The 15,000-nt window shown below is 40.1% G+C and overlaps 1 protein-coding gene across 2 annotated transcripts in view; it reads right to left on the reverse strand.

Moving 5' to 3' along the window:
• Nucleotides 1–15,000, reverse strand: part of LOC138007074 (protrudin-like) — a 29,437-nt gene that overhangs the window by 13,270 nt on the left and 1,167 nt on the right. Inside the window, exons 2-5 of one of the 2 annotated variants that reach the window (XM_068853786.1) lie at nt 12,884–12,951; nt 12,588–12,733; nt 10,297–10,355; nt 258–317 (exon numbers count right to left, since the gene is read on the reverse strand). In XM_068853786.1, coding sequence (XP_068709887.1) covers nt 258–317; nt 10,297–10,355; nt 12,588–12,733; nt 12,884–12,951 — 333 coding nt within the window. Of the gene's footprint in view, nt 1–257; nt 339–10,296; nt 10,356–12,587; nt 12,734–12,883; nt 12,952–15,000 lie in introns of both variants that reach the window. The other variant, XM_068853785.1, reaches the window with a different exon arrangement.

Consider the following 15,000-nt stretch of genomic DNA (forward strand, 5'->3'; position numbering starts at 1 on the left):
AGAAAGAGTGAAGTCTAAATTAACTGTAGGCTCTACTCAAAAGCAAACCAAGTCAGTCAGACCAATAAAAATAACTATTAATAAATTATTCTGAGTAATTCGTTTTTTGTTCTTTTTCTGCATGTTTGAAATCCACACAACAACCTACTATCTTGTAAATGATTTATTATAGTTGGGCAACGAGAATGACCATTTCACTGTCCACAATACCATGCCTATAAATATTTAAAATACATTTTATTGTAATCAAAACCCACCTATAAAATTCTTCCAGGAATTCACATAAGTTGTCCTCTAATGCCTGAATCTGAATAGAACTGCAAACAAAGTTGTCACCCCTGATAATTAGTGTAACAAATGTTGTAACAGTTATTATATTTATCAAAATTACATGCACAAAGTGATTTGTTCAATGTTAAGATTCAAAATGCCTGGCAAATGCTGTATAAGGTGAGGCCAGAGACACTTTTCTTAAACATATTTAAGCCAATAATATTGAACTAATACATTGTTGAGTCATATTAGTCATATATGCATCTCATATTTTTGCACTTTTAAATAATGTATTATTTTAGTAAAACCTTTATTTATTTGAGTTATTTTTCACTATTAAGTTGTGATGGGCCTTGTTACAAAAACCAACTTACTAAATAAATAAGAAAAGTCATTGCCTATAAAATCCACATATCTCCTCTGTGTGCAACTGTATGGCAATCTCTGTCCACCTATAGTGTAATCGTATATTGCCTTGGTACTTTGCTCTGGTCCAAATCGAGTAGCAGGTAGTATAGTGGGGATTACACAGATACCACCTCAGCTGCTCTGAACCAGCCCCAAAACCAGGGACAAGATCTACAAAAACGAGGGTTGCCCAATACACACAAACAGAGTCGGGTCGACTTTTTGGTAAAGAGGTACCGTCAAGGGAAGTCAGGTCGTGGTGTTTGCGGAAGTAAAGTAACAGGAAGTTGCTATTTGAAAGAAGGTTTGAGGAAATTTCTGAAAATGTGACTGATCGGGATGAGCTATCACTTGAAGAGTCGAAAAAATCGTGTATGTGAAGATAGTGGAGGCAATAAGGCCAACTGAAAATGTTGACGGGTTGTGACGACCCATACAGTTCGTAACGGGCCATCACTTGAAAATTCGACCCGACTGTTGGAAATGTCAGGTGGTGAGAGACTTAGAAAAAATTGTGTATGTGAAGTTACTGGAGGCTTTGAGTCCGCCTGAATGTTGACAGGTCACGACGACCCGTCTACTTTGTGACGAGCCGTCATTTGAGGTGGTGATGTCAATCCACCAGGACACAATAATTGTGTTATAAGTTATTCGTATTTGTTACTCGTTTGTGATCGTCACATAATATTAAAGCGGTAGCCTCTAAGGTGAAACGCAAATTACTGAAGACTGTGTTGCAGGTTTGTTACGATCATGCTTGGTCCCTTGGGAGTGATGTTGTAAGGAATCAGTATACCCCAAAATTGATAATTTTGCCATTTTACATTTTGATATTCCCAGGTACACCTCATTGAGTTTTTTTAATTACAAAAAGTTTGCAAAAAAAAAGTTTCTTCCAGACAAAGTTTGAAAGGAAAAACGACTCTATGAATAAATTATCTCTAATAATATTAGAAGCTCATGTCCACAAATTGCTTTATTTCTCAAAACTCAAATGCAAATTTCACCGAATGAGACGCATGCTTCCAGTTACCGCGAGTTTTCATCCTTTTTCGCTGAAATTTGGCAAGAATCTTGTGCAATAATGTGGCAAAAAACCTGTGTCCACTCGGGAGTTTTTATTTGTTGCCTCCTTCGAAAGTAATGAGTATTTAAGAAAAGAAGCTGTGTGTTTTATAAAAACTTAAAGTTTAACAGCGAAAAAAAACAAACCAGACAATTAATCAAAATTCCCAACACCGTTTTTTAGATCAAGGTGTGAAGAAAACATAGTTTCTGGTTAAATCCTCACCGGAAATGAACTCAATTTGTGAAACTGCATGCTTTTTGGAAAATGATGGCTATTTTAGGAAAGGTTTTTATTTCTTGCCTTAAATCAACTAATAATCAGAATCTACAATTCCTAAGCTTCCAGAAAATACCGGTATATGCTTTATTGGGGTTTTTATGAAACATGTGGCCCTGAAGCAGCGACAATGCGAGGTTGCCATTTGGGGTATACTGATATTTAAAGAACGCAAAACTCATGAAATTAATTGTTATGCTGTGTTCTTCAAACAGATTAGCATTCTGTTTTTAATGAAAAGTTTAAATCTGTTAACGACTTCGACGTGTTTAGGTGATTAATATTGGGCAATAGTTTTGAAGTTCTTTATTTGCTTTTGTAGCAATAGTGCTGGTTTACGGTTTATTTGGAGATGTTCTGCAACATGAGTGCATAATTTCTTGAGGCCGGACATGGGGTTGAAAATGCAGGCCGCTGTTTGTACATGTACATAGTTTGGGCATATGCGTTTTAATGAGTACTGGTGTGGAAGGGGTTTTTTCAACGCAACTCTTAGAATTCGTATATAGTAGAGTACGGTAGTAGAATTTTAAGTCTGACTTTCCAAATTAAACCATATTGGGATATGGTTGGTTGGTGCTGGTGACTTTGTTAAGCTGAAAACAACTAAAAATGCTGCTATAATCACATATATCGTCACTTTGTTCTCAGATAGGAAGTAACGATTTTGCAAATATCATTGCTTCTATGTGAAGGATGGAGTTGTTGGGAAAGAATTTGCACAGCATTTTCGTTTCTGTGTTAGCAGTTACTTTCTCGTCGCAATATCATAGGAGTTGTCGTTCTTTAATAAACAGTAAGTGTTTTGATGGTTTAACTTCGCGTTGGGAATTGAAGAATTTGAAACATTCAGGTTGGTGTTTAGGTTGGTAAATGTGTTTATTTAAAAAGTTGTTACACAATGGGAAGAAGAAGCATAAAAATCCTCTTTTTCCTTTAGGCCCTCTTTTCTCCTAGAATGTACAAGCACAACCCAATAATGCTGCCTTGCCTGAGCTACGTTTACTGGGCAAAAATGGAACCAATTGACAATTGGAGTAAATGACTACAGGAAAAGTCCCATAGCCGCATTTATTAAAAAATACTGTCAAAAAAATCCTAGATAAAAAGTTTGGCCCAGTAAAGGTGAGGGCACTGAAAACGCTAAAGCATGTGACACCATTTTTGGATGCTTTTGGGAAGCTTGCAGCATTTTTTGCTACACTTGGATGTTTTGAGGAAGCGCATGGGGATTTTGCTACGCTTTAAGAACAAAATATTCAACATTTCAGAGCGCTATTACAGTCAATCATTATTTCTGTTTCTGAACAGCATGTTGTCTGCGTATTAATTTCGCTACGCCATGAACGAACGAACGGATGCTTTTAGGAAGCTTGCGGTGATTTTTGCTACACTTGGATGTTTTGAGGAAGCATTCAACATTTCGGAGCGCTATTACAGACAGTCATTAGTTGTTTTTGAACAGCATGTTGTCAGGGTATTAAGGACAGATTCGCAACATTTGTGAATGCTGTTCTGGTCAATGTTTATAATTTTCTATGCGTATATCAATATTTTAGTCTCTACTCTTTGAGAACGAAGCATACAACATCTTTGAGCAGCACAGCCTCCTTTGTTCATCGAAGTTTTTCTTTCTCTCACCACCTGAGAGACCTGATCGGATCATGACGATCCATCGAGATATTTGAAGCTGCCCCAGGCAGTTCAACTTCTTGCAGTAAAGTTACTTCCTTTTTAAACTTCACGACCCGACATCCGGTGAGTCAGGCCATAAACAGCAATTGACGACCCAACTCAGTTCATGTATATTGGACATGTGTGACAAAAACAAGGGTTGTTGCAAAAATATATTTTCCCACACATGGGACAACAAGTCTGGCTCCTAGAGTCAGTGTGGGAAAAGCTGCCTGTAGGACATATGTGGGATGCATCATGCCCAACTCTGACACCTGCCTGACTTCTTGCCAAAACCCTGCTGTGCATGTGGCCGCATACCTCAGTTGGAGGCCCAGCTCTGTCAACTGTGCTGCGCTGACAATGTCTGTTGCACGCGGAAACCTGCTGGGGCTGTTATATGTTAAGGTTTTGTTTTGCAGAGAAGCACTCTCAGAGATGAGCAATAAGTGGTGCCTACCCGGTCTCTCAACTTGCTTTTTTTTATCTTATCTCCAATTTTATGATCAGAAATGAATTTAATAATTAAGTATTCTCGTTTGTCTCACAATGTGGTCACTTGTGATGTAGATCGCAACATTTCGACTCCATACTGCGAGTCTTCTTCAGGCAGTGAGGTCGCCTGGTTACGTGTCACCTTTTAAGCAGGATGCTCCGCTGCAATTGGTTGGTTTTCAGCACGTGTGATTGGTGCATTTCGATCCTCGCTGTTTTGGTATCCTCCTTAAAAAGATCCTGCATCCTGCTTAAAAGGTGACTGACGCATAACCAGACGACCTCGTCGCCTGATGAAGACTAGCAGTATGCAGTCGAATCGTCGCAATCTCCATCACAAGTGACCACATTGTGAAACAAATGAGAATACTTTATTATTACTGTACTTCACCACGATGAATAACAGCAACCATTTTTATGACAGAAAGGAATTTTGTGGCAGGAATGGAATGTGAGTGCGGAATGGAATGTTGGGCCCCACGTGCCAGATTTGTGAATCACAGACTTAAGGAAAGAGGAAGGGCCATCACAGCTCACCAGGCACTTCTGAGCTCGAAAGGCGCCTCCACAAAAAATGGGGCTAGTCCAAGGAGAAGTGGGTCACAAAGCAGGCTGTGCCAAAGCAGGAAAATCCATGGGCTGACAGTCTTATGGGCTGCCAGTCTTCTCCATCGCCAGTCAAGGCATCCTCGTATCGGTACATCATGATTATCAAGGGAATCCCCATTCAAATCGAGGATCAACACCTTTGACTTAGTTATCGTTTCGTGCACAAGGGACCCAAACCCGACCATCGCAAGGTGAGATGACAGGGCTTTGTCCACCAAATTGTTGGAGGAGAGCAGCTGGTCAAGGTGGACCTGGAGTTTCCTTTTTGAAAAGGCCACAGGGCAGTCATCCATGTAGTCGCCTACATAAGGCCAAGCACCTCCCTTGCTGTCATCCAGTCCAAGGAGGAAGAGGCGACCGTTAGTGAGGCATACCTTCTTGCCAGATGTGAGTTTAAAGAGGCCGTTGGTGCAGGACACACCAAGGGTGAACCAGGCTGTGCTGTTGTCAAAGAGGGCCTTGAACTGCTGGAAACTCCTGGCCTGGGCCAACTGACAGGCTGCCACTCGGGGACTTCAACGACAGGCTTTCAGTGACACCTTTGATGTTAACAACATTGTTCTAGCCCACAGTGTAGGAGACCGACCAAAGGGCACCACAGCAGTTGTTGATTGGCTCCCAAAGGGCGACAAGTTTTTTGTCTTGCACCAGTAAAAACAACAAACAAACTCTCAGTTTTCAAAATGATGGGCCCTACCCAAACAGAGAGCGGCCTGTGACGCCTGGCTGGCTGCAACCCAGAAGCAGATTATTCTCAAGGTCAGTGTCATTAAACAAATCAGCAGACCCCAGCTTCCCTCCAGAGCTGCTATTGGACGTAAACCCAAGGCTTCCTGTACCAGTGATTTCGTTCCATTCAGGGCCACCAAAACAATTGAAAGAGAAGCTTGAAAATGTCGAGATTTACTACACACCAACCAAGATTTTTACAGTTAAAGTGCCACCATGACAAAAAAATCAATTTTCACTTTTCTTTAGATTTCAGAACTATGTCAACTAAACAGAAAGTGACCCAAGTTTTAATCCTTGATCTAAAAAAGATACCTGTTTATTTAACTGGAATTTTCCTATTTAATGGTCTGCCATTTCTAACTTTAAAGTCTTGAGAGGGTTAGATCGAGGAGAAAATGACGTCAAAGACTCAATAGTTTAAGAATGCAAAGTGTGTGTACGCAGCTGAATGAATTTGCAGCACAGGAGTTTCGAGCTTTCAGACTTTTAAACTCACGTTTTGCATATAATTATAATATGCTACATTTATACGCTGAAATTTTAAGCTAGAGAGTCAATGACGTCACTTTTCCTTAGATCCAACCCTCTTAGGTCCAACCAGTCAGATTTGAATGTAAGTAATGCAGACCATGAAATCCAAAACTTACACTCAAAGTAAACAGCCTTTTGATAAAAATCAAAGCCCAAAATTTTGCCAGTCAAATGTTAAGCAATCACACTTTCAAGATCTGAAGTAGATCATGATAGTAGCATCTTAAAGTAAAACAAACCTGACAATTTGGTAATTCCCATTACCAGTATATTGATGAAAACACAGCAACAGCTTATAGATGGCACTGAAGTCCAGACATGGCCGTTTAGCTGCATACACATAACTACATTTGTATGCTTAGTGGTGTGCGACAACATGATGCGGTGTCAGCTGAGATATTCTCCTTAAAAAGAGCTTTCCAGAACAAATTGTATCGATATTTGGGTTTCACACGTACTTTACGACGGGGAGGATTCTCCACGAGATGGGTGGAGTTAAAAAACTTTCAGACATTCCTCAAGTGCCAACTTTTGACATGCTAACCAACAAATATGACCAAGACTCCTTCAAAAAACTATGCACCAAATTTGGGGTTTTGCCAAGAGCTGACATTCACTTTCACACTGGTCTCAACTGGGGCCTCTGGTAGGGGGCAAAATGGTGTTTATCCAGATGAAAATGGATGGCATAGGTTCAAAGATAATGGAAGGAGAGATATTGACCAAAACGTTATTGATAAGCAGGCTTTGGTTACCAGTATGACTCATTTGTTGTCCAAAAGTTGTCAGATCTGACAAAAGCATTATGTGTACTGAATTCTGTCTGCACTAAACAATCTTCACAGCAGCTTTGCTGGAGGAGGGGTTGGTGACCCAACAACTAGTGCAAGAAGAGTTTGGAAAGAATCTTCGAAAATGTATTGTAGAAGTTGCCCTTAAACATGGAGTGCACATGCCCATTTGAATCTTGCCATTACACCAGGCACTTGGCCAATGTCATTAAGGGTGGACTGGAAAAGACCGGGATGAAAGCATAGATTTTGGTGTGAACCTGGATATTAACCATGAGATAAAAAGGACTAATGTCCACAACATGGAGAGCGACCCTTCGTACTTCAGAACAAAAAGAACCCTTTTTGGAGTTTTCCCACACCATTTGCAACACTTTTAACAACAATTTTTCCTCAGTTCTCTAGGAGGCCTTCTCTCTTACAAGCCTGTTGAGTATTTCTTTATTGCTTTCAGCATGATTGCCTGCTTGCTCACAAATAAATGGGTCTCCATTTTCATCGTTTGGGGTAGCCTCATTTGTTTGCTATTTTGATGGTGCAGCGGGCACTGAGGTGTGCATTTGTATGGAGATCCAGGTCTGGAGTGTCACCCTCACAAAGGACCTTTCCAACACCTATCGGAGTGGAAAGATGTTCTTTTACAACCACACCCATCTGTGCAGGACCTTTTCATTGCCAAGGGCCTTCTGATCCTGTTCAAGGATGAGTGGACAGCAGGCATGCAGGACACCGAAACATTTGCCAACCCTTGAGGACATTGGTCTGGGTGGCCATAGACGGTGTACCCAACAAGGTGTACAGCCAGGTAATGGAGGTGGTGGACATGTGGAAAGAGGTGGCATGGTTTTTCCATGTGAGCCTGTCAGCGGAAATCACAACCACTTCATTTTACATTGACCTGGCAACAAGTACAGCCTGTTTGTAAAACTTTCTTTCATGTCAGGAGTGGGTTAAAGTTGCTGGACAGCAAGGGCAGCATGCAGCTGGAGCTTCAGTATTCGGCCACAGGCTCTGGGCCTTGGACTTACTAATTGGTCTCCGACACCCACGTGAATCTGTTAAACGGACAGCTTGATGCAATCCAGTACTGATGGACTTGTGCGGTATCCCTTCTAATGCATTCTTTGTTGGCCCCACTAACAGCAGCAAGACAGCATATCTTCTCAACCTGCTCCGCAGCCCCTTTTTGTGGTAATTTCAACTACATCATCCTTGTCTACCCCACATATGTGCACAAAGAAAACCTACAACGGCTTTGCTGAGAAGGACAACCAGATGTTTGTAGTCACCTTGGTGCAGGACGAGCTCTCTTTTTTCTTCAAAGGGACCAACACCCTTCTGGTTTTTGACGACTGCTGCCATGAGGGACATAAAAGGGCGGGCAACAGAACTTGTTTCCTTGGACTTAAATGTGGAACACATAGGAATTTCCATCTGGGTTGTCATCAAGCAGTTCACCACCATCACCAAGCCTTTCTGCAAAAACATTGTCACTCTCATTTTACACCCCAACAGCAAAAAACTCCAAGGAAATATTATTGTTGAAAACTATGTGGGCACTCTGGGATCTGCCAAAATGAGAGAACTCCTTGCTGGGCTACGAGCACACAAACACTCCCACCTCATCTTTTTCCTCCTGCACCCATATCACATTGTGTTAGAGTTATTCCCTCTTTTTGAACAGCTGCAACAATGGTAGAGATTGATGAAGTTTTGAAAGAATTTTTTTATTCCCATGAGAACACCGGGTACCCCTTAGGCGTGCCACCCATGTGCACATCAACAAGCAGAGGTCTGGCTGGACCTGAGGGTGCACTGAAATGGGAGCAGCTGGTGGTCCTTTCAGTGCCAAATAAATTCTTGGGGTGCATACCTAGGACACAACAAAGTTGACAAGATGTGCGAGTGCGATGTGGGAAAATACCACAAACGGTACATGTCCACTCTTGTCAGTCTGGTGACTGACCCCCTGGTCTAAGGGTTCCTCCAACTCACTTGCAAAGAGGCACAAAGACCTTCAAGGTGATTACATCATCCAGCAGGAGCTGTCTTCTGCAGCAGGCTTGGCATCTCTTCAGTTTGGGAGACTTATGGTGGTTGTCAGCGCCGTGCTCACCATCGCCAACCACACCATGATTGCCCCCTCACCACCCAAAAAGGGCATGCCACATGAGGAGTCCCAGAATTTGAGACCAAACATTTCTTTTTTCAAAAATGGTTAGTGCACAAGAACTAGTGCAAGTACCTCCACAAGATGTTGCACCAGTGCAAAGTCCGGGCAGGAAAGCGTGCCACACAGGGTGCTGGGCCAGCAGAGGCAACTCTGGCAGGAAGAGTACACCGACACATGCCTGCATTTTATTTGTTCTCCATTGCCAGCCTGGTTGTCTCAATTCTAAGGCAATGACAAGTAATGTGCCTGTCATGCCAACGCCCAAAAAAAGGCGGAGTCCCAAAGCTTGCCGCCCCTGACAGCCCCCCGGCTGTTTGGCATGGACTAGCATTTATATACATACCAAACCTTTAGCAACAATGGCTGAAAAAAGATAATTGCAAGTACGGCTACCAAAGCCGCGAATATCACAGGTCTGGCAGCTGGAATTGGTCAGGTGTCCAAAAAGTTTTTAAAGGAGTCAGTGACCAATGTCCTTAAGAAGAATGTTATTAGATATGTTAGTATACTTGGAATGAAGAAACAGCCAACATGTGTTCCAAAACCGCCGTGGATCCTGGTTAATTTCTTAAGATATGTTTCTAAAATAATTTTTAATGCAATTACATCTCAATCAGGTACATACCGGTAGGTTTCTTTGGGATTTATATACCATTTACCGCATCATTGATATCTCTTTGATCACGCACAAACACCCTCCAAAGGTGATTCCTATGGTGTATTGCTTTCCTCCACTCGTTATTCAAAATGGAATCAACTTGATCGCCTTTCACATGCACTGATTAAACCCCTATTAGGGAATGAAACCCTTCAACCTTGAAAACCAAGCAGGGTAGTTGGGGAGGCCCAGATTATCTAGCAACCTGCTTACTTGGATAATTACATGTATGTTAAAGACACCTGTTTCTCTACATGGAGTGGCAGGTGAAGAGGTTAGATTTGTTGTCCTGTGTGTGGGAAAACGTCTTTTTTAAACAACCCTCCTTTTTGTAGATTATTTTTGTCCCTGCTTGAGGAGCAGCATTTCCTCTTGAGGTGGGTCCAAAATGGGATTCAGAACAGAGGTGGTATTTGTGTAATCCCCAACATACAGGAAAAGAAACATGCCTGGCCATTTTTAAAAGAGTTTAAGGGACACAAATGGCACTGTTATACTGATGACACATGTATGAACTGTTATTTTTGTTCTCTGTGACCCCTGTCTGTGCTGTTAAACAATGAAACAATGGAGAGAATAACAACAAAATTAATTTGAAGTGTCGTACATGTTGATGTAAGCACGTAAGTCCTCCTGGGATTGCTTGATAGCAGCAAGCTTAAGTTCCTAGGAAAAAAGTAGTGCAAACTATTACTGCTCAACATCTCTCGAACAGATTACACTGTAAGTACCAAAACAGCACCCCACACATATAAAACTAACACCAAGTGAGGTGTCAAATCTAGGACAACATTTTTTTTTCTTGATAGCAAACCTCACTGATCATTAACGTCTCCCAGCTGATACTGTACATTAACAGAAAACAAAATGAAATCAAATTCCAAAACATGAAAATGCCTATTATCAAACAGCACATTAACAACCCATAAGCACCAAACCAGCCAACAAGGAGGGACTCACCAACAACCATAACGAAAAAATTAATTGAAATGCACCCATCTTCATCAAATAAAAAATTTCAAAATGAGATCAACATTTATAATGTCCTTAAAAACAATATTAGCAGTTCCAAGCTTTTGCAGTTGCACCAGGAATTAAACTCATTTACACTGTACTGTGTATTTCATTGACAAGTATGCAAAAATGCTAAATGAAATCATTTTCCATTGTTACGTGCAGGAATAACCAAGAGATGTCCGCAAACAAGGCATAAAAAATTTAATGAAAAGAACTCCCGAATACGATATAAGGCATGCAACAAAAGTGTGACAACAAGCAGTTACCCTTTTTCACTATTATTTAATTAGTTTTACATTGTACCAATAATTACTTCAGTTAAAGATTAAGTTAAGCAGTGCGTAAAGCAAAGCGGGCTTACTGTCTTTCATGACCATTCAGGCATTCATCTTGATTAAATTCGAACTCCATGTTCCACGGACTGTAAACAACAATTCTTGACCTTCTTGATTCACTGGATTATTTCCACTCACTTGATTTTCCGTGTACACAAACGTTTATGGAAGACTTCATTATATACTCTCGACTGTTTATCTTCTTCCCTTTTCAGCTATCGTCTCTTTCTCCTCTCCAGATATAGCAAGGTCAAAGGTTATCGCTTCACCATAGTGATTGCAGTTGATTATCGCTTCGTCACAGTTATCGCATCATCAATCACAGCCAGCCACAAGGGTAAGCCCTCGGGCAAAGAGTTTTTTCTATTATTTACAAGCCTGCTTTTATACTTTTACTCTAAGCATCTAGAAAGTTCTGTTGCTATTTACAGTGTATTTAACAAATAAAGAAGCCTTGACTGTGCTCTGTTCTGTTGTAAAGCACGCAGGAAGCGGCTAGAGCATGAAAGAAGTGTAGGGGGAAACACGAGCCGATAGGCGAGTGTTTCTCCCTACTTCTTGAGTGCTCTAGCCGCTTCCTAAGTGCTTTACAACAGAACAGAGCACAGTCAAGGCTTCTTTATTTGTTTTATGATAAAAAACAAGTAATTTTCTTCAAAAATTCTACTTTATTTTCAAAGCGCGCGCTGCTTGTGGCGAACTGAGATGTCGTCAGCACAGTGCTTTATACTCTGATAAAGCACGCTACTTTGGACCAATCAGAGCGCTTGTAAGAATGTTTAAGATTATTTGATTGGTTAATGAAACAAAGGCTTGTCAAAACATCAATCAACTGGAAAGTGGCTTGACAGAAATCACACAAAATTCGAATTTATGGAAAAACAAGTGTCTCAATGTTCGGTTTCAGTCCGTAAAAAACAGCAAAAAAGAGGATCTAAATGATTAAGTTCAGTGAAAACCGGCCGAATTGTTGCCCATGAAAACCTGCACGTTTCCGACATGACAACTGGAAAACAAACTGTTCATTGCTTGCGGCTGGAATCTGAAAACCTGTTGGGAATTTTGTAAATGAAGAACTCCAGCGTGAGGACTTTCTGAGCTTGAAAGAACTGCTGGACCGGGCGACGGTTGAGGTCTTCCATCCAAAGCACTTGACAGAATATCTGAGCAAGCCTTTAACTGACAGCTTCAATAATACCCAAGGTAAAATTCGGAAATTCATCTGGCGTTTCTGCGGATGATGGCGTGAGCTTTCGTTTGTTCCGTGCTTTGTACTCTCATAAAGCACGCTGTTTAAACCAATGAGAGCGCGCGTTATATAGAAACTTTATTATAAAGTGTATTACAAGGTGTGCTACAGTATTTGTAGAAACTGCTGAGTCACATCAAAGAAATTTCTGGAATACTACAGATTCTTAGATAATTCTAGAAAAGTCTGGAATTGCATGACAGATAAACTAAAAATAATTCTGATCCTCATAACACCATAAAGTATATTAATACAAAAATATCCTCCAGGCAATAATAGGAAAACAAATTCACTTACCAGATTCACACAATCACCTTTCTTTCTCTTGAATTTTTTTCGTATCAAGTCAATGCTGCTTTTTGAGCTGTTTGATCCAATTGTTCTTATTGCAGCAAAAGAAAGTAAAAGTGTGCAGTACACCAATGGAATTACAAGCAAATAAACTGCAAAAAGAATGAAAATCTTACGGTAACCATATACCCATATAAACCTTCCAATAAATCAATCATTGATTTAACATGCACAGTCAAGAGGAAAGTCATCATTTCTACTTATCAAAATTACAGGTAAGCTATTTAAAACCTCTGATCTACCTGGATTATTGATGGAGAGATACAAGGAAGTCAACAGGACCACAAGACTCAACCTTTGTGACTGCCACCTGAAAAAAATATCAGCTGTTACTAAATTAATGTGCTACTAATGAGATATATTTTCCACGACACTATTTGCAAGGGCAACATCTCTCTCAAAAATTATGAGCTCACAAAAGACCCACAAAGGAAAAACTAGTTAGAGCAAAGATATAAATAGTTACAGAGTTTAGCAAGGCATGTGGCAAAATTTATGTGGGGTGCTCGGAAAAAAATGTGAACTTGTGCTTATAACAATGGTTGAACCTATGATCTCCTGAATACCGTAAAAACTCATGTATAAGCCGCACCCCCAAAATTTCAAGCATGATTTGAGAAAAAAAATAAAATCTTGAAAAAAGCACTCTGGCAAAAATGTTGTTTGTTTGTTTGTTCCCAGTTGTTTGTGATAAACTTGCCAAAATCTAATGCTGTGTATTTGCAGCGACCTTAAGAAGTTAAGCAACTCTTAATATACCTTATCACAAGTGTATTGATTTCTGTAATTCTTGGGACTGACAAAAGTTGTCTTCATTGTTATTTAAGCCCAAAGTTGAAATAAAGACAATGAAATTTGAGAGAAAATAAAGCACGGCCTGGAATGATGCAAAACGTGCAAACTTAATAAAAGTTACCAAGTTACCACGCAATCCTTTACAGAAGGAAGTCTAGACTGAGTCATGTTGTTCACTGCGATCAGTAAACAACATGGACATCAGCTGTTTATAAAGATGTATGGAAGCCATCGATGAAAGAAAAACGTGTCACTAAACGAGACCTTAACAACCCCATGAACAAACACACTATGCAAGTAATGAAGGACAACAATTTCGGCCATTTGCCTTGTGAGTTCTCCCAAATAGCATGGTATTTTCTCACACACAGTGGAGAGATAGTAGGGAGTTTAAGCAACAACAACAACTATGGCAAAGGCAACACCACAAGGCACAAATTATTGGTTAAAAAAGAAAAATAATTGTGCTGCACATTCAGCACGAATTTCTGTGCATTTCTTTGCCATATTCCACAAAACAACAATGTGAAATCACCTTTATTTTATTGACAACAATGTGAGCATATAACAAAGAACCACTCATTTTCTGTTTTGACTTTCAAACCATTCGTACCCATCCAGTTACAGGATTTGCCCGCATTGTACAAGGTGAACAAAACGTAATATATCTACTCTTTTTTTTTTTGGCAAAAAGATGTGGCTTATACACAAGTTTTTACGGTACTAGTTTAAATGTTCCATTAACCCTTTCTACCCTGAACTGGCCTAAACCAGCCATACTTAGAATTAATTTTTACTCTGTCTAACGCCAGAGGATTTTACTCGTCAATGAACCCCCACGAGTCAATGGGTTAATTAATAATTGTAATATGACTGAGTGGAGTACAATTTAGGGAGTAATCAGGCGGGCAATTTTAAAATAGGCTGAGCACGAGGCCTATTTGAAATTTCAAGCAAGGTTACACCCTAAATTGTATGACACTAAGCCCCGTTATCAATAAATCATAACTATGGCAAAATACAAGAAGATGACGGTGATAAAATGTTTGTAGCTTAATCTGCTCAACTTTTCTTAGTTTTTAGCTCTGGAAAAAGATAAAATAATGATTTAAAAGCAACTAGCACACTCTTGATGACGCATACAAATCAGCCTTCTCAAAACCGGCCGGTTGATGGCTCAATGGGCCACCTCCTCAGAAAGTTTGACCGTCTCCTTCCAGTCAGAAAATGTCTTATTTTTATTACAACGAGGTGAGAAAGAAAGACAAAACAGACAACAAAATTTTAGCTCTAAAGTAAAGTCACTGGAGATTATATAAAGGCTTGAAAGAAAGCTTGTTTGACGTACAAATTCGTGTCTGCAATATTTTTTTGCATCTTGCATGTGATATGTTTATTTTTAAACTAACATTGTAGTATTTCTTATCAGACACTATGCAAGTATCAATTCCATATGTGAAATTTTGTCACTTTAAATCCCCCAGATTGCACTAAGTTGCGTCTGTGAGTGTCTAAATTTCAAAAATTTTCTTGAGGAGCATGCCTAGCTTGCGCCCCTTGGACA

This window comes from Montipora foliosa, chromosome 6 (assembly GCF_036669935.1).
Source record: "Montipora foliosa isolate CH-2021 chromosome 6, ASM3666993v2, whole genome shotgun sequence".
Classification (NCBI taxonomy): domain Eukaryota; kingdom Metazoa; phylum Cnidaria; class Anthozoa; order Scleractinia; family Acroporidae; genus Montipora; species Montipora foliosa.